The sequence below is a fragment of the Sus scrofa genome, chromosome 6 (assembly GCF_054392235.1).
Source record: "Sus scrofa isolate SSC_HxYL_T2T_F1_AM1 chromosome 6, Sscrofa_HxYL_maternal_Yorkshire_Landrace_v2.0, whole genome shotgun sequence".
NCBI lineage: Eukaryota > Metazoa > Chordata > Mammalia > Artiodactyla > Suidae > Sus > Sus scrofa.
The window spans coordinates 96,210,111-96,224,515 of NC_139388.1; the positions used below are offsets into that span (position 1 = coordinate 96,210,111).

Here is a 14,405-nt window from a genome sequence, read left to right on the forward strand (position 1 = left end):
GAGCGGTGCGGGGGTGGGGGTGGAGCTGCAGCAGCCTGGAGCCAGGAGTGGGCAACGCGGCGTGAGCAGCGGCCCCAGGCTCCGGGAGCGTCGCGCTCGGAGAAGACTTCGCTGCTCGGGGCCGCAGCCTGGTGAGCTCAGCCCCCTTCAGGCCCTCCCCTACATCCCAGCTGGGGCCACTCGGAGCCGGCGCTGATCGATGCCCACACACCCCGGGGACCCTATCGCGACTCCATCGCGCCATATCGCGACATCACCGTGCTCTGTCGAGACTCCATTTTGTCACAGCCCTTTTCAGTATATAGCTATATCTTTTTTTACAAATTTGCCCTGTCATCTTTGGGGGCTGTCCCATGTCGTGATTTTGCCGTGATCTCTCCGTGACATCACCGCGCCATCGTGAAGTGTGATCTCATCGCCGCCCTGTCGTGACTTCATCAATGTCGTGTTGTGACCTGGCTGCTGCGGGACAGGTGGTGACCGCCAGGAATCCTCCTCCCCTTCTCATCTCCCCATCTCAGCAGCCCCGCTTCGATTATCCGGCTTTTGGATTCTCCGTTGTCCTGGGAGCTACCCGGGACCCCTTCTTGCTTCTCCAGCCCCTTCCGGCATCGACAGGCTGGTAGCCGGGCGGGGAGGGCGAGGAGAGGGAACGCAAAGGGTTAATTCTGCTGTTGCTTCTGCTGCTGCTGCTGCTGCAGCTTCTGCCCGAGGGAGGGAAAGGAGAGGAGGCAAGGAGCCTGCGGGGGCGACTGAGAGACCTGGCTGGAGGGGTGGGGTCCCCAGAGGGGCCTCCTAGCCTTCCCTGGTCAGCGCCCTGTTTCTTCACTTCTGCTGAAGCTTGTCTCCTGCCTTTTCTGAAGAAGGGAGGGGAAAGGAAACCCAAGATGCCCTTTTCCCTCTTGTCGGCCTGAGTCCGGATAATCGAACTTCACCCATGTATGTTTCCATTCCTCCTTGTCTGTCCTCACCACTCCTTCCCTGTATGCCTGATGGAGGGAAACAAAACCTGGCCTTTGGTGCCAGGTGGCAGCGGAGCAGTGGGGCCAGCCCCCTCCCACCCCAAGGAAATTGGTGAGGTTAGCTGTCCAGCTGGGCAGCAGGATGCATGGTCCTTCTTTCCCGCTTTCTGGAGGTGACCTTGGACCAGGGTCCCTTCTTCATCCCTAAGGACTTGTGGGTCCAGCCTCTTATAGGGGCTTCCCCAAGGGAGGTCAGTTCTGAGGAGTCCGTCCCTCCTGATCCTCCCCTCTGTGCTAATCCTTCCCTCCATCCTCCACTCCCACCCCCACCCCTCCTCTGCAGAGGGATGCTCAGTCCCTCTTGTGTTCACAGTTGGGCAAGGCGGGCATCATGGCCTCGGATTGCGAGCCAGCTCTGAACCAGGCAGAGGGCCGAAACCCCACCCTGGAGCGCTACCTTGGAGCCCTCCGTGAGGCCAAGAATGACAGCGAGCAGTTTGCAGCCCTGCTGCTAGTAAGGAACTGACTGAAAATTGGGAAGTGGGGAGGGCCGGGTGGTTGGGCCCCCAAGGAATGGGGTCAACAAGTCCCCAAAGTGGTGCTGGTAATCCTGTGGCACCAAAGAAGGCCCAAGGCATCTACCTGTGAACTCAGTTTTGCTCCCCTGAGTGTGGGAGCAAAGGGGAGAACAGGGGTTTATTCACCCCCTGGGAGCCTTGGAGGAGGCTGCCTAGGTCTGCTCTCTGGGGCATCCCAGAGCAGATGGGAGCTGACTCATAGGGTAACAGCAGCAGGTAGTAACTAGTGCAGAGTACTTGAGGGCTGGGGATAATTGTTCTGGGGGTAGAGAGAGTAGTGGGACTGGGAATGACTGGGAAAGGGTCCTAGGGGATAGCCAGGATGGCAGTATGTAGGTTGAAGGTGAAGGATCTGGTTCGGGGCTTGACCCCATTGGAGGAACTCAAGCTGGGGACAGCAGAACAGGAGCTGCAGTGCTGGGGGGGGGGGTGTTGGTGTGTGGGGGGTGAAGGGAGGAGGGAGTACAGCCGCTGCTTGTTTGCCATGGCAACAGGAAGAAGGCTCGAGAGTCAAGGGCTCACACTGCAGCAGAGGAGGTGTTTAGGTGAAACGTAAGGGGAAATGTTTTGACAGGCAGAGTGGCGAGACACAGGAGCCATTTCCCCTAAGAGGTGGCGGGAATGGATTAGAGACTTCTCTGGAGAGAGCAATTAGGGAGGTCCCCTAAATCCTTGGAGGATTTTTAACACTGAGTACTAAGCCTCTTCCAACTCTGGTTATGGGCATCTAGCTTAGACATCACGAAGAACTTCTCAACTAACGAGGTGATGAAATGGCAGAACAAGTAGTTGAGGAGGACCAGACCTCTCTTCCACAGGGGTTATCATAGATGAGGGATCCCAGAGGTCACACCTATCTGTCTCTGGGGAGAAGGAAGGAGCTGGATGAAATGATCTCTGGAAGGCTCCCTGACCCCAGAGCATCCTGTTATATAACCTAGTCCTGCTAATGTCCCCACCCCCCCAGAGGGCAGGGGACAGTCTTTGCCACCTCTTCCTTTCATCCTGCTGATAGCCCATACCTCCCTTAGGTGACCAAGGCAGTCAAAGCAGGTGACATCGATGCCAAAACTCGGCGGCGGATCTTTGATGCCGTCGGCTTCACCTTCCCCAATCGTCTCCTGACCACCAAGGAGGCGCCAGATGGCTGCCCCGACCACGTTCTCCGGGCCCTGGGTGTGGCCCTGCTGGCCTGCTTCTGCAGTGACCCTGAACTAGCTGCCCACCCCCAGGTCCTGAACAAGATCCCCATCCTTAGCACCTTTCTCACAGCCCGGGGGGACCCTGACGATGCTGCTCGCCGCTCCATGATCGATGACACCTACCAGTGCCTGACGGCCGTGGCAGGCACACCCCGTGGGCCCCGACACCTCATTGCTGGTGGCACCGTGTCTGCCCTGTGTCAGGCATACCTGGGGCACGGCTATGGCTTTGACCAGGCCCTGGCACTCCTGGTGGGGCTGCTGGCTGCTGCCGAGACACAATGCTGGAAGGAGGCGGAGCCCGACCTGCTGGCTGTTTTGCGGGGCCTCAGCGAAGATTTCCAGAAAGCTGAGGATGCCAGCAAGTTTGAGCTTTGCCAGCTGCTGCCCCTCTTTCTGCCCCCGACAACCGTGCCCTCTGAATGCCTCCGGGATCTGCAGGCTGGGCTGGCACGCATCCTGGGCAGCAAGCTGAGCTCCTGGCAGCGCAACCCCGCACTGAAGCTGGCAGCCCGCCTGGCGCACGCCTGCGGCTCCGACTGGATCCCAGCGGGCAGCTCCGGGAGCAAGTTCCTGGCCCTGCTGGTGAATCTGGCATGCGTAGAGGTGCGGCTGGCACTGGAGGAGACAGGCACAGAGGTGAAAGAGGATGTGGTGACCGCCTGCTACGCGCTCATGGAGTTGGGGATCCAGGAGTGCACCCGCTGTGAGCAGTCCCTGCTTAAGGAGCCTCAGAAGGTGCAGCTGGTGAGCGTCATGAAGGAGGCCATCGGGGCCGTCATCCACTATCTGCAGCAGGTAAGAGTGCCCAGTGTGGGAGGAGCCAGAAGACAAGGCAAAGGGGGAAGTGAAGCCCCGCACCTGGGTGTAACAGGGCCGATCCGATCCTGCGGCACTCCAGGGAGTAGTGCACGGCCCAGCCTCCCTCTCCCGCCCTCCCTGAGCCTCCACACAAGCACCATACCACACGCCATATGTGCACTCACATCACAGTACACACACGCGCACACACAACACAGTAACCTCCCACTCGCAGCCCTTCCCCCAGTCCACACACGAAATTGAAGCAGTCTGTTCTGCTCAATCTATAGCATTGCTTTACACACATACGTAGGCCAATGTGCAAGTGTGCAAGGAAAAGGAGCAGGGCCGTCTGGTTTCTGGCCTCTGTAGAGGTTCCCCTGACTCCATTTGATCGCCTCCCCCAGTATCCCCTCTGCCCTCCCTGTCTGAGAGTCTAGCGATCCCGGCCTACAGGGGCTCGCTCAGAACTCTGATCTCTTTCATTGCCTGCTCCAGCCCCTAGACTCAGCAGCCGTATATCCCCCACACCACGCCAAGCTCCCATCGTCTCATTCTTTCTGTCTTAGCCCCAAGGGGGCTTCTCTCCCACCGCCTCCACCATTAGGGGTATTTCCTTGGTGGCCAGGGGCCTGGCCTCCCCCTCTAGGTCAGAGCCACTGTAGAGGGGGTATTTACTCAGCTTCAGACCTGTGAGTTCCCTTCTAGCCTTGAGCCACTTGAGAGGTGGGGGAGATGTAGAGGAGACTTGAGTCCCAGCTACGGCCAGAGCATGTTGTCTAAAGTTCAGTTCACTCAACAGGCATGACCTGGGGGCTTGCTCTCTGCCGGGGTCCCCGCTAAGTGTGTCCCTGTGTGTGCTGGGCTCTGGCGCACGGGGCCTGCTTTTGAAGGGCTCACAGGCCAGAATTAGAATTCTCTTGGAGTTCAATTATTTCTAGGCTGGTTGGCATGCTGGCCAGGCAGGGGAGGGTCTCCCCAGTCCTGCCTCATCTCAAAGGGATCCTTTGGCAACAGGTGGGGCAGGAGAAGCAGAAGGAGCCCTTTGTGTTTGCATCCGTGCGGATCCTGGGTGCCTGGCTGGCCGAGGAGACCTCATCCCTGCGCAAGGAAGTCTGCCAGCTGCTGCCCTTCCTCGTCCGCTATGCTAAGACCCTCTACGAGGAGGCTGAGGAGGCCAATGACCTCTCCCAGCAGGTGGCCACCCTGGCCATCTCCCCCACCACCCCAGGGCCCACCTGGCCAGGGGATGCTCTCCGGTGAGTTTGTAGTTATGGTCTGTTCAGCCAGAATGTTCTAAAGGAAGGAGTAACACAGGAACACCTCCTCTCCCCCCAACATGGGCTGTGCCAGGCTTCCTGAGATTGAGGGGCATGAGATTGAGTAGTATTTCGGTTTGTTAGGGCGGCGGGGGACTTGTTGCCACAAAACACCTGGTGAGCCTAGTCTCACTTGCCAAACCCAGATCGCTCTATAAAGAGAGAACTGCTTATTGAGCCTCTACGGCCAGGCATTTTACTATACCTTTCCCAAAATGATCTCATCTGGTCTACACAGCAAATCTGGGATAGACGTCTCATTCACGTCTTCAGGATGAGGAAACCGGGACTCCAGGAGGTTAAAGTAACTTGCCCAGGAGTTGCTCAGAGAGTTAAGGACCCGGCATTATCACTGCTGTGGCCGCAGAGCCAAAAAAAAAAAAGTAATTTGCTCACACTCAGAGCCCAAGTTTGAGTCCAGGCCTGTGTACCCCCAAAGCTTGTGCTCTTTGTGCAGTGCCTTCAAAAATGTGCTCTCCTCCCCTACTTCCATTTCTCTTAGATGGGGGTACCCCCCCAAAAGGGAAGCCTGGTGCCTTCATCTCACACATCTGTCTCCCTTCTACACCCCCCAGGCTCCTCCTGCCCGGCTGGTGCCACCTGACAGTCGAAGATGGGCCCCGGGAGATCCTGATCAAGGAGGGGGCCCCCTCTCTTCTGTGCAAGTATTTCCTGCAGCAGTGGGAGCTCACTTCCCCTGGTCATGACACCTCAGTGCTGCCCGACAGCGTGGAGATTGGCCTACAGACCTGCTGTCACATCTTCCTCAACCTCGTGGTCACCGCACCTGGGCTGATCAAGTGAGGCTGGGGAGGAGGTTGGAGGAAGGAGGGGGCCTCTTCAAATTTGCCCCAAATCTCAGTTTCCCACTTTGCTTCCCTGTGCACATGAATTCCTGTTAGTGTTAGAACGAAAGGGTTTCAGAATGGAGAGAGAGCCACCCAACACGAAGATCTGGTGTATGTGGAACCCTCCCTCTGCAGGCATAACCCAGTCTCTGCTCCCCAGGTGCCACAGATGGGGCCTAACGTTAACTGTTCACCCTGCTGGCTAATTTCTTGCCAGACACTGGCCTGGGGAAGCCGGGAGCCCAAGTTTTCCCGGGGCTTGGTCTGGCCCTACTAATTCGCCACCTCCCATCTTTCTCTCCCTTTCTCCCCAGGCGAGATGCCTGCTTCACTTCTCTAATGAACACTCTGATGGCGTCGCTGCCCGCACTAGTGCAGCAGCAGGGGAGGCTGCTTCTGGCTGCCAACGTGGCCACCCTGGGCCTCCTCATGGCCCGGCTCCTTAGCACCTCTCCAGGTAAGCCCTGGGGTCCCAGTCCTAACAGACAGAGGCAGCAAACCTGGGTGATAGACCTGCTGTGCTCAGGGCATAAGTCACCGTTTTCCAAAAATAGTTTTACAGAATTTTCCAGTCAAGAGGAAGTCTCTGAAGTGCATCTGCATCCCCCGCCCTCCCCACCCTTCTTCCCCAAATGATAACATTCTCTTCCTTCTGAAGACTTTTAAGGCAAGATCTGGTGGGTGTAAGCACAGGCCTGCTCGGAGGCACAGGCATAGGCACCTGGAATCCCCAGCAGCCCGAGGAATCTGAATTCTGTATTTTCAAGGTGGAGCCGCCCCCACCCAGGCCTTGAGTCAAAAACATGACTTCTCTCCATTGAGGTTTTTCCTCTGCACCTCACCTCCCTCGTGACAGGCTTCAGTGCCTCTCTGAACATACCTTCCCCCGCACCCACCTCACTCTGGCTGCGTGCAGGGGGAGGGGTGTCCGCTCCAGCCCCTGCCAGCCCTCTGTGTCTCCCACTTTGGCCGTGGGTGTCTGCTTAGGTCCCTCTGTCCCCGCCTGTTCCCTGCGCCCCATCTGTCAGGTTGGAGGCGCTGCACAGATGCCTGGGAACAGAGTGTAATGAGCCCATACCCTCAATTGCCTCTGTTCCTGGTTGAGGGGAGGGAGGGTGTACCCAGCATCTGGAAGGGGTCCCAGTGGACCAGGGTCTCTCCTGCCCTCTAGCCCCTGCACTCCCTCGGTCCCAGGCTGCCTCTCCACAGCCCCTGAGTAGAGCCCCAGCACTGATTCACCCACAGATGCTGCCAGGTTATGCTAACAGCCCCCAGGATAGCATCTGCAGTGCAGGGGGCAAACCCCTGCAGGCAGGTGAGCCAAACCAGGGACCCAGTCCATGGTCCCCTCTGGTACCCTTTTCTGGCCTAAGAATCAAATCACTCTGCCCTCCCCAGCCTCTGTAGTACTAGGCTCAGCAGAGGCTCCTCAGACTACGGGAGGGTCCGACCACGAGGTAACGTCCCAGGGTTATTACATTTCATTCTCACAACAGCGTGCTAAAATTAGCACTCTTGGCCCCATTTTACAAGTGAAGAAACAAGACCCAGAAAAGTGAATTACCCAAGGTCACACAGTGAAGTCGGAGGTAGGGTTTGAACCCAGGCAGGCTGATGCTGGTCTATGCTCTGGCTCCTGAGTGTGCCACCAGGGAAGGGAAGGGAGGGTCTGGCGAGGCCACTGGCCCCTCTGGTTCATGCCCCCTCCCTCCTTGCCTTCCAGCTCTTCAGGGAACTCCAGCGTCCCGAGGTTTCTTCGCAGCTGCCATCCTCTTCCTGTCACAGTCCCACGTGGCCCGAGCCACGCCTGGCTCGGACCAGGCGGTGCTGGCCCTGTCCCCCGACTACGAGGGCATCTGGGCCGACCTGCAGGAGCTCTGGTTCCTGGGCATGCAGGCCTTCACAGGCTGCGTGCCCCTGCTGCCCTGGCTGGCCCCCGCCGCCCTGCGCTCCCGCTGGCCGCAGGAGCTGCTCCAGCTGCTGGGCAGCGTCAGCCCCAACTCCGTCAAGCCTGAGATGGTAGCCGCCTATCAGGGCGTCCTGGTTGAGTTGGCGCGGGCCAACCGGCTGTGCCGTGAGGCCATGAGGCTGCAGGCGGGTGAGGAGACGGCCAGCCACTACCGCATGGCCGCCCTGGAGCAATGCCTGGCAGAGCCCTGAGGGGGCATCCACTGGGGATAGAGCCGGGGGCGGGCGGCGAGGGAAGGAGGGAGGAGGCATCTTCCCTGAAGCCCCCAAGTTGGACCCCCCTCCCCAAACTTCCCCCCCAAACACCCCAGCTTTTGGCTTTTCCAAGAGTGAGGGCATGGTGCCCACCCTTCAAATGTGAGGAACTGCGTCACGCCCCCTGGGCCCGCTCAGGGACAGGGATTGGCTTGGAAATCAGCGTGGCTGTCCCCTCCAGGCCAGGGGAGGTTGGAGCAACCCCCCAGGAGAGGGGCACTAGGTGGCATTGTGCCCAATGTCTGGCTCCCCTGTGGGAGGGAGGCCCCCCAGGTGGGACAGGGCTGGCAGGAGCCGGCTGCCTCGGCCCACGTGCCCTGCCGGCCAGGGCGTGGGCTCCCCTAGGCTGTGGTGCCCCTCTGGCCTCCCACGTCCACGTCCTTTCAATTGGCCATTTGGTTCTTGCCCTTGGCCCTCTTGGGCAGACAGAGCAGGCTCAGGCCATTGACATCGCAGTTCTTCCTATCAGCGTCAGTGACCCAGGGTCTGAACTGCCCCAGCCTTCCAGGGAAACCCGGGGCAGACAGGCCTGGTGGGGGGGTTGGGAAACCTCCTTCCGCCTGAGCTTCCTTGAGGGGACCCAGGAGCCCTTGGGTCCTGGTCTCTAAGCTTTCGTGTCGTGTTGCAGCAGAGTGACAATGGGGGTTGGGGGGTTATTTATTTTTGCCTGTCCTTAATCCCTGCTTGGACACCTGAGCATCAGGTCCCTGTGCCCCTGGTGCCATCTGGCCTGGCTGGAGCCAGGAACCAGAGGGACGCTTTCCCAGAATCCGCATGTTTCCCTAGTAACTGCACCCCATCACCATCCTGGTGCCTGGCTTTTAACTCCCACCCCTGCCTATGATTCCGCTGCAGAGAGACGCGACTGGCGGCTCCAGCGGGGACTACCTTTCTTATGAATCCAGGGGACCCTCCCCCCAACCCCTTGCTGCCCTCTCCTCTCCCCTCCCCTCCCCCAGTGCGTTCTCTGGTCGCCAAGTTCAAAGCTGTGCACATGTGGACACTCAATAAATGTTCATTGGTGACAAGATGGTTCCCATGTGGTCTGTCCTGCACCTTCTCCCTTCCAAGTCCCAGCAGCTCACAGCTACTGTTTGCTGAACACATGCCCTGTTAAACACACCTCACATTCAGCCCTTCCAAGAATCAGTGAAGCCAGCATCATTCCGATTCTACAGGTGAAGAAACTCATCAGGCATGGGTAGGTGATTTGCTTTAGGTATTGCAGCTGGTAAGTGCCAGAGCCAAGAACATGAAGGCTATCCGACTTCTCAGCCCACACCCTTCAATGCCAGAGCAGGTTGCAGACTAGCCTGCTGATGTGGTAAGGCCACTGGGGGCTCTAGGACTCTTGTGTACAAAGGAAGTGCTGCTCCTGCGTGGCAGCAGGTTGTTGCCAAGTAGTGCTGCCAAGTACTGCAATTTTTTTTGCTTTTTTTTTTTTTTTTTTGCTTTTTAGGGCCACACCCACAGCATATGGAGGTTCCCAGACTACCAGTCTAATCAGAGCTGCAGGTGCTGGCCTACGCCACAGCTACAGCAATGCCAGATCCGAGCCGTGTCCTCGAACTACACCACAGCTCATGGCAACACCGGATCCTTAACCCACTGAGCAAGGCCAGGGATCAAACCCACAACCTCATGGTTCCTAGTCAGATTCGTTTCTGCTGCGCCACGACAGGAACTCCCCATGCTCCAATTTTTAAAAAGAAGTCAGAGATCCGAATTTTTATATGAAATCTGATTTTGAATGTTGATCATTTTTAAAATTCAATCAGTAGTATCCCAACAGAACATCTGCAAGCCAAATGTGAATTTCAGACAACCAACTGTTCACCCCTGGTCTATGCCAAGTGAGAAGGGGAAGGGTCTGAGGGCTTCAGCAGAGACCCGACCCAAGCACCCACTGCCTCACCAGATCTGAACCAAATCTGCCAGGCTGGAGCCAGACCAACCCCAGGTCCACACTCTGCACTCTTCTCCACCTAGCCCCTAAGCTTACAAGCATTCGCTGAGCACATCCTAAGTGCCCACATGTGGTTGGCTATGCATAGACAGGAACGTCCATTTATCTATTGGGTGCACTGAAAGGCATGTCCTTGGCATGGAGTCCCTGAAATCCCTGAAAAATATGAAAAGACAAATCGTGTCTGCTAAGCAGCTTAAAATCCAGAGGGGAAATATACTAGGCAACAGACAGCCAGCTCCTAAAGAGGTAAGTAAGCAGTTGCTTCTCTGGGTGGTCTGAATGAAGTGCGACTGGAGCATGAGAGCCTCTCAGCCTAGCTGAATACATCCTAGAAACTCAGAGGAACTATTTTCCCTGAGACCTGAGGGGAAGAGGGGCTGGCCAGGCAGACAAGCAGAGGAGCAGCAGGTATAAAGGCAAGCTTGGGAACTCCAAGTAGGTCATTACAGAGTGTGAAGATGAGGCTGGACCAGTGGGAAAGGACCAGATCTTACAAGTCCTGGTGTGCTGTGCTAAGAAGCTTAAATGTGGGAGCTTGCTGAGACTAGTTTTTAAGCAGATTGAATGTGATTCAGTTTATAAAGAAGACTTTGGCTGCAAGAGGAATGACTGAGACAGGGAGCTCAGAGAGGACGTAGTTAAGTTTGAATTAAGCCAGTGGCAGTGAGGGTGGAAAAAGAATAGGTAGGAGTTAGTTAATTGGGCTTGGTGATTAATTGGAAGTGAAGATGGATAGAGCAAAGGATGACTCCCAATTTCCTGATCTGGGCCACTGAGTGGGTAACGGGGCCATACGCTGACACAAGGAACACTGGGAGAGAAACAGATTTATGCAAAATGTAAGCTCATTTTGATAAATGGTGATTTGGTACTGCATGTATCCAGGAAGCAGTGACTCTGCAGTCTGGAGCTTGGATAGAGGTCTGGGCAAGTGACAGATTTAGGAGCTGTCAGTACCGAGGGTCCCTAAAGTCATGGGAGTGACTGAGATCATCTAGGGAAGTGAAAAGAGAAGGAAAGTGTCCCAAAGAAAATGGCACCCCCTGGTCCCTACTCGTAATCTCCCTTGGGCGGAGGGGAAGACAAACCCTACAGAAAGCCTCAATATACAAAGCTGGGAGTTCCCAACGTGGCTCAGCAGTAACCAAGCCAACTAGTATCCATGAGGATGCAAGTTCAATCCCTGTCTTCGATCAGTGGGTTAAGGATCCAGCACTGAGCTGTGGTATAGGTCGCAGACATGGCTCGGATCTGGCGTGGCTGTGGCTGTGGTGTAGGGGGGCAGCTGCAGCTCCCATTGGACCCCTAGCCTGGGAACTTCCATATGCCTTGGGTGTGGCCTTAAAAAAAAAAAATGCCGAGCTGACTGAGCCCTGTACTTCAGTGAGAGATGGTCAGAGAGATCCAGGCTCTGGAATGGAGAGGGGGCTAGTCTACCATGGTAAGACCAAGCTTGCTCCTGGAAGTCAGCAGCAAGTGAGAAAGGGGGAACTGAAGCTGCAGTTGTAGGATCTAACCACGAGGTGGCGCCTCAGCATCTCCTTGTGCCAGATTTCCCCCACCCTGCAAATACTCAGCCAGGCCCAGAGCAGAAGGTTGTCAACGGCTGGGAGGAGGGCGACTTCGTCAGCAATAAAGGGAGGCAAGCCTGAGGCTTAACATAAAGTCCAAATGCAAGCTCATTTTCTTTATTTGGGGGGCCACACCCAAGGCATCCAGAAGTTCCAGGGCCAGGGATCGAACCAGTGCCATAGCAGTGACCTGAGCCACTGCGGTGACGACACTGGATCCTTAACTCGCTAAGCCACCAGGAAACATCTGCAAACTCACTTTTTGAAAGTGAGGGAAAGATCTGGAGCTTCCGTTGTGGCTCAGCAGGTTAAGAACCCAGCACAGTGTCCTTGAGAAAGCGTGTTCAATCTCTGGCCTTGCTCAGTGGGTTAAGGATCCATTGATGCTGCAGGCTATAGTGTAGGTCACAAATGTGGCTCAGATCTGATGTTTCCATGGCTGAGGCGTAGAGACCAACTGTAATGCCGATTCGACCCCCAGCCTGGGAACTTCCATATGCCATAGGTGCAGCCCTAAAAAAGAAAAAAAAGGGGAGGGGGAATATTTGAGCCTGGGCAAAGAGCAATATGGCAAGTATGCTGCGAGGGAGTCCTTGTATGTTTGAACATGCATACTTCTGTGTCAATATATGTCCTGTGTCCCCATGTATGTGTTTCCCATGAGTGCCCCTGAGCATGTTATGTGCCCTGTGTCCAAAAGTGTCTGCATGTGTACCCCTGTGAACATTCCAGGCCTCCACACATGTACATGTGTGCCAGAGAGTGGGCAGCAAGCAATGCCCACCTCCATACCTCAGAAAGTGAGGAGTTGGTTGGCCCTGAGAAAGAAGGACAACAGAGCCTACAGCCTTAGGAGCCCTCAAAACAGCATCAGACCGTAGAGAACATCCCTCTCTTCTGCAGCTGTAGGCAAAATCACTCATTTATCAGATGACTTCCCCAGATTATGTCTGGGTTCCACATCTAACTACGTAGTGTCATGTTCACATGGAGACTTCCTAAAGGATCGCTCAGTAGCCTGAGGGATTCATAAACTCATCCATTTATCCTTTATTTAATAAGCATTACTGAGCACCTGCTATGTACCAAGCCCAATACTAGACAAATTTTCTATTTCTCCTTTCATCTTCTTCTTGTGAACTGGTTCATGAGGCAAGAAAGGAAAATAAGTTGCAGCTGCAAAGATCCTGAATGCTGGTTAGGGTTTAAAATTTTTTCCCCTGAAAATAGGCCATGAGGAGCCCCAGTAGAGTTTTCAGGCTGGAGGTAACGTGGTCCAGTCACTCCTGTTGAAGAAGAGATAGAAATGAAGGCAGGAGACCAGTGGGGTGGGGATGGTTGCAGTAGTCTAAGCAGTGGTTCTCAGACTTTGCTGAGCTTCTGAGTCACCTTACAGGCTTATGGCTAGGCCCCATGCCCAGAGTTACCAATTTGGTAGATCTGGGTGGGGTCCAAGAACAGGCACTTCTAATAAGTTCCCTGATGTTGTAGGTGATGCTAGTCCAGGGACCACACTCGGAGAACTAGTGGTCTATGAGAAAGAGTATGGTAGCTTAAGATACTGCCAGAGGATGGAGGGAGATGTTTGAGGGTTAGAAATAATGACATTTGATGAGGATCATCTTATGGAAGTGAGAGAAAGGTCAGAGCCTGGGATGGCTCTTTTTAATTTGAAGAATGGTGGTGCCATGTACAGAACTATAAAACACAGGAGGAAGAGGCAGGTTAGGGATGGTGGTGGAGGTGGAGGAGATGTTAGTTCACTTTGGGACTTGGAAAGTCTCAGCTGGCTGCAACAAAATGTCTGAAGGAAATATCCAACTGGCAACTGCATCTATGGGTCTGGATTTCTAGTGAAGATACAGACTGGTGATAACAAGATTGGGAGATAATTATGGCCAGGTAGTCATGAAAGTCTTGAGAAGGGAGGAACTCACTAGTGAAGAGTGCAGATGGGAATAAAAGAGCAGCAGCTTCAACTCTGAGAATGAATAACTGACCTTAAAGATGTGGGTGAAAAGAGAGGAGACAGAAAAGAAGACGGAGAAATGGTCAGATGGGAAAGGAGGTAAATAGGGGTTCCCGTTGTGGCTCAGCAGTAACAAACCCAACTAAGTGTGGGTTCAGTCCCTGGCCTCGCTCTGTGGGTTAAGGATCCAGCATTGCCATGAGCTGTGGTGTAGGTCGGCGGCTTCAGCTCCAATTTGACCCCTACCTTGGGAACTTCCATATGCCATAGGTGCAGCCCTAAATAAAAGGGGGGGGGCAAAAAAGAAGAAGAAAGATAGAAAGAAAAAAGTCAATTGAAGCAAGAAGGGCTCACCTTAAGCTGCAGGAGGAAGAAACCCAAGGAGGTCAGTGGGAAGACATTTCTTCCTGTCATTCTGGTCTTCCCTTTCCAAGCCTACTGGAGAGAGCAAGAGAGCCCCAGAGCTAGGCATTATCAGCCTCACTGCTCCTGGACTTCTCCCAAAGGGGTCCAGCAACCTGCATACATGCGCTGACACACATACACCTTTCCTGGGGCCTGAAGTTTAATGTCCTGTGGCTGAAATTGAGGGTTGGGGAAGGGGGGGGTATCACCATAGACTCACACATTCACATATATAGACACACACACACACAAACGTACTCCTGCCCTCTGATCTGTCCTGGGCATGAGGTTGCAGAGCTGCCCAATTTTGCTTCATCTACCACCCTCGCTGGGGTTTCAGCCCCTGAAAAGTTCTTACTGATGAATTGTTGGTGGCTTCTAGCCTCTTCCTTTCTCCCAAAGCCTCCCAGGCTGAGATGACCCAGACCTGAGCTCTGCACCTGCCATCTGCCTTCTGGGATACTTTGCTCCAATCTCCTCTCCCTTTCTCTTCTAATCTAGCTCAATATCAAAAAAATAAAAATAAACAAAAAAGCAATCTAGGAGTTCCCTTCATGG

At 55.0% G+C, this 14,405-nt stretch overlaps 1 protein-coding gene across 7 annotated transcripts; it reads left to right on the forward strand.

Annotated features, from left to right (window-relative positions):
• Positions 1-45: 45 nt before the first annotated feature.
• Positions 46-8,961, forward strand: NCDN (neurochondrin). Of its 7 annotated transcripts, none has more exons than XM_084963864.1 (7): positions 46-939; positions 1,306-1,476; positions 2,572-3,540; positions 4,561-4,802; positions 5,438-5,662; positions 6,025-6,167; positions 7,434-8,961. In XM_084963864.1, the coding sequence occupies exons 2-7, from the start codon at positions 1,354-1,356 to the stop codon at positions 7,868-7,870; spliced, it is 2,139 nt and encodes a 712-aa protein (XP_084819990.1). In that variant the 5' UTR covers positions 46-939; positions 1,306-1,353; the 3' UTR covers positions 7,871-8,961. The 7 variants fall into 7 exon arrangements, with proteins under 7 accessions (XP_084819990.1, XP_020951575.1, XP_084819991.1 ...); XM_021095916.2 differs by having other exon boundaries at positions 1,336-1,476; XM_084963865.1 differs by having other exon boundaries at positions 46-618.
• The last annotated feature ends 5,444 nt before the right edge of the window (positions 8,962-14,405 follow it).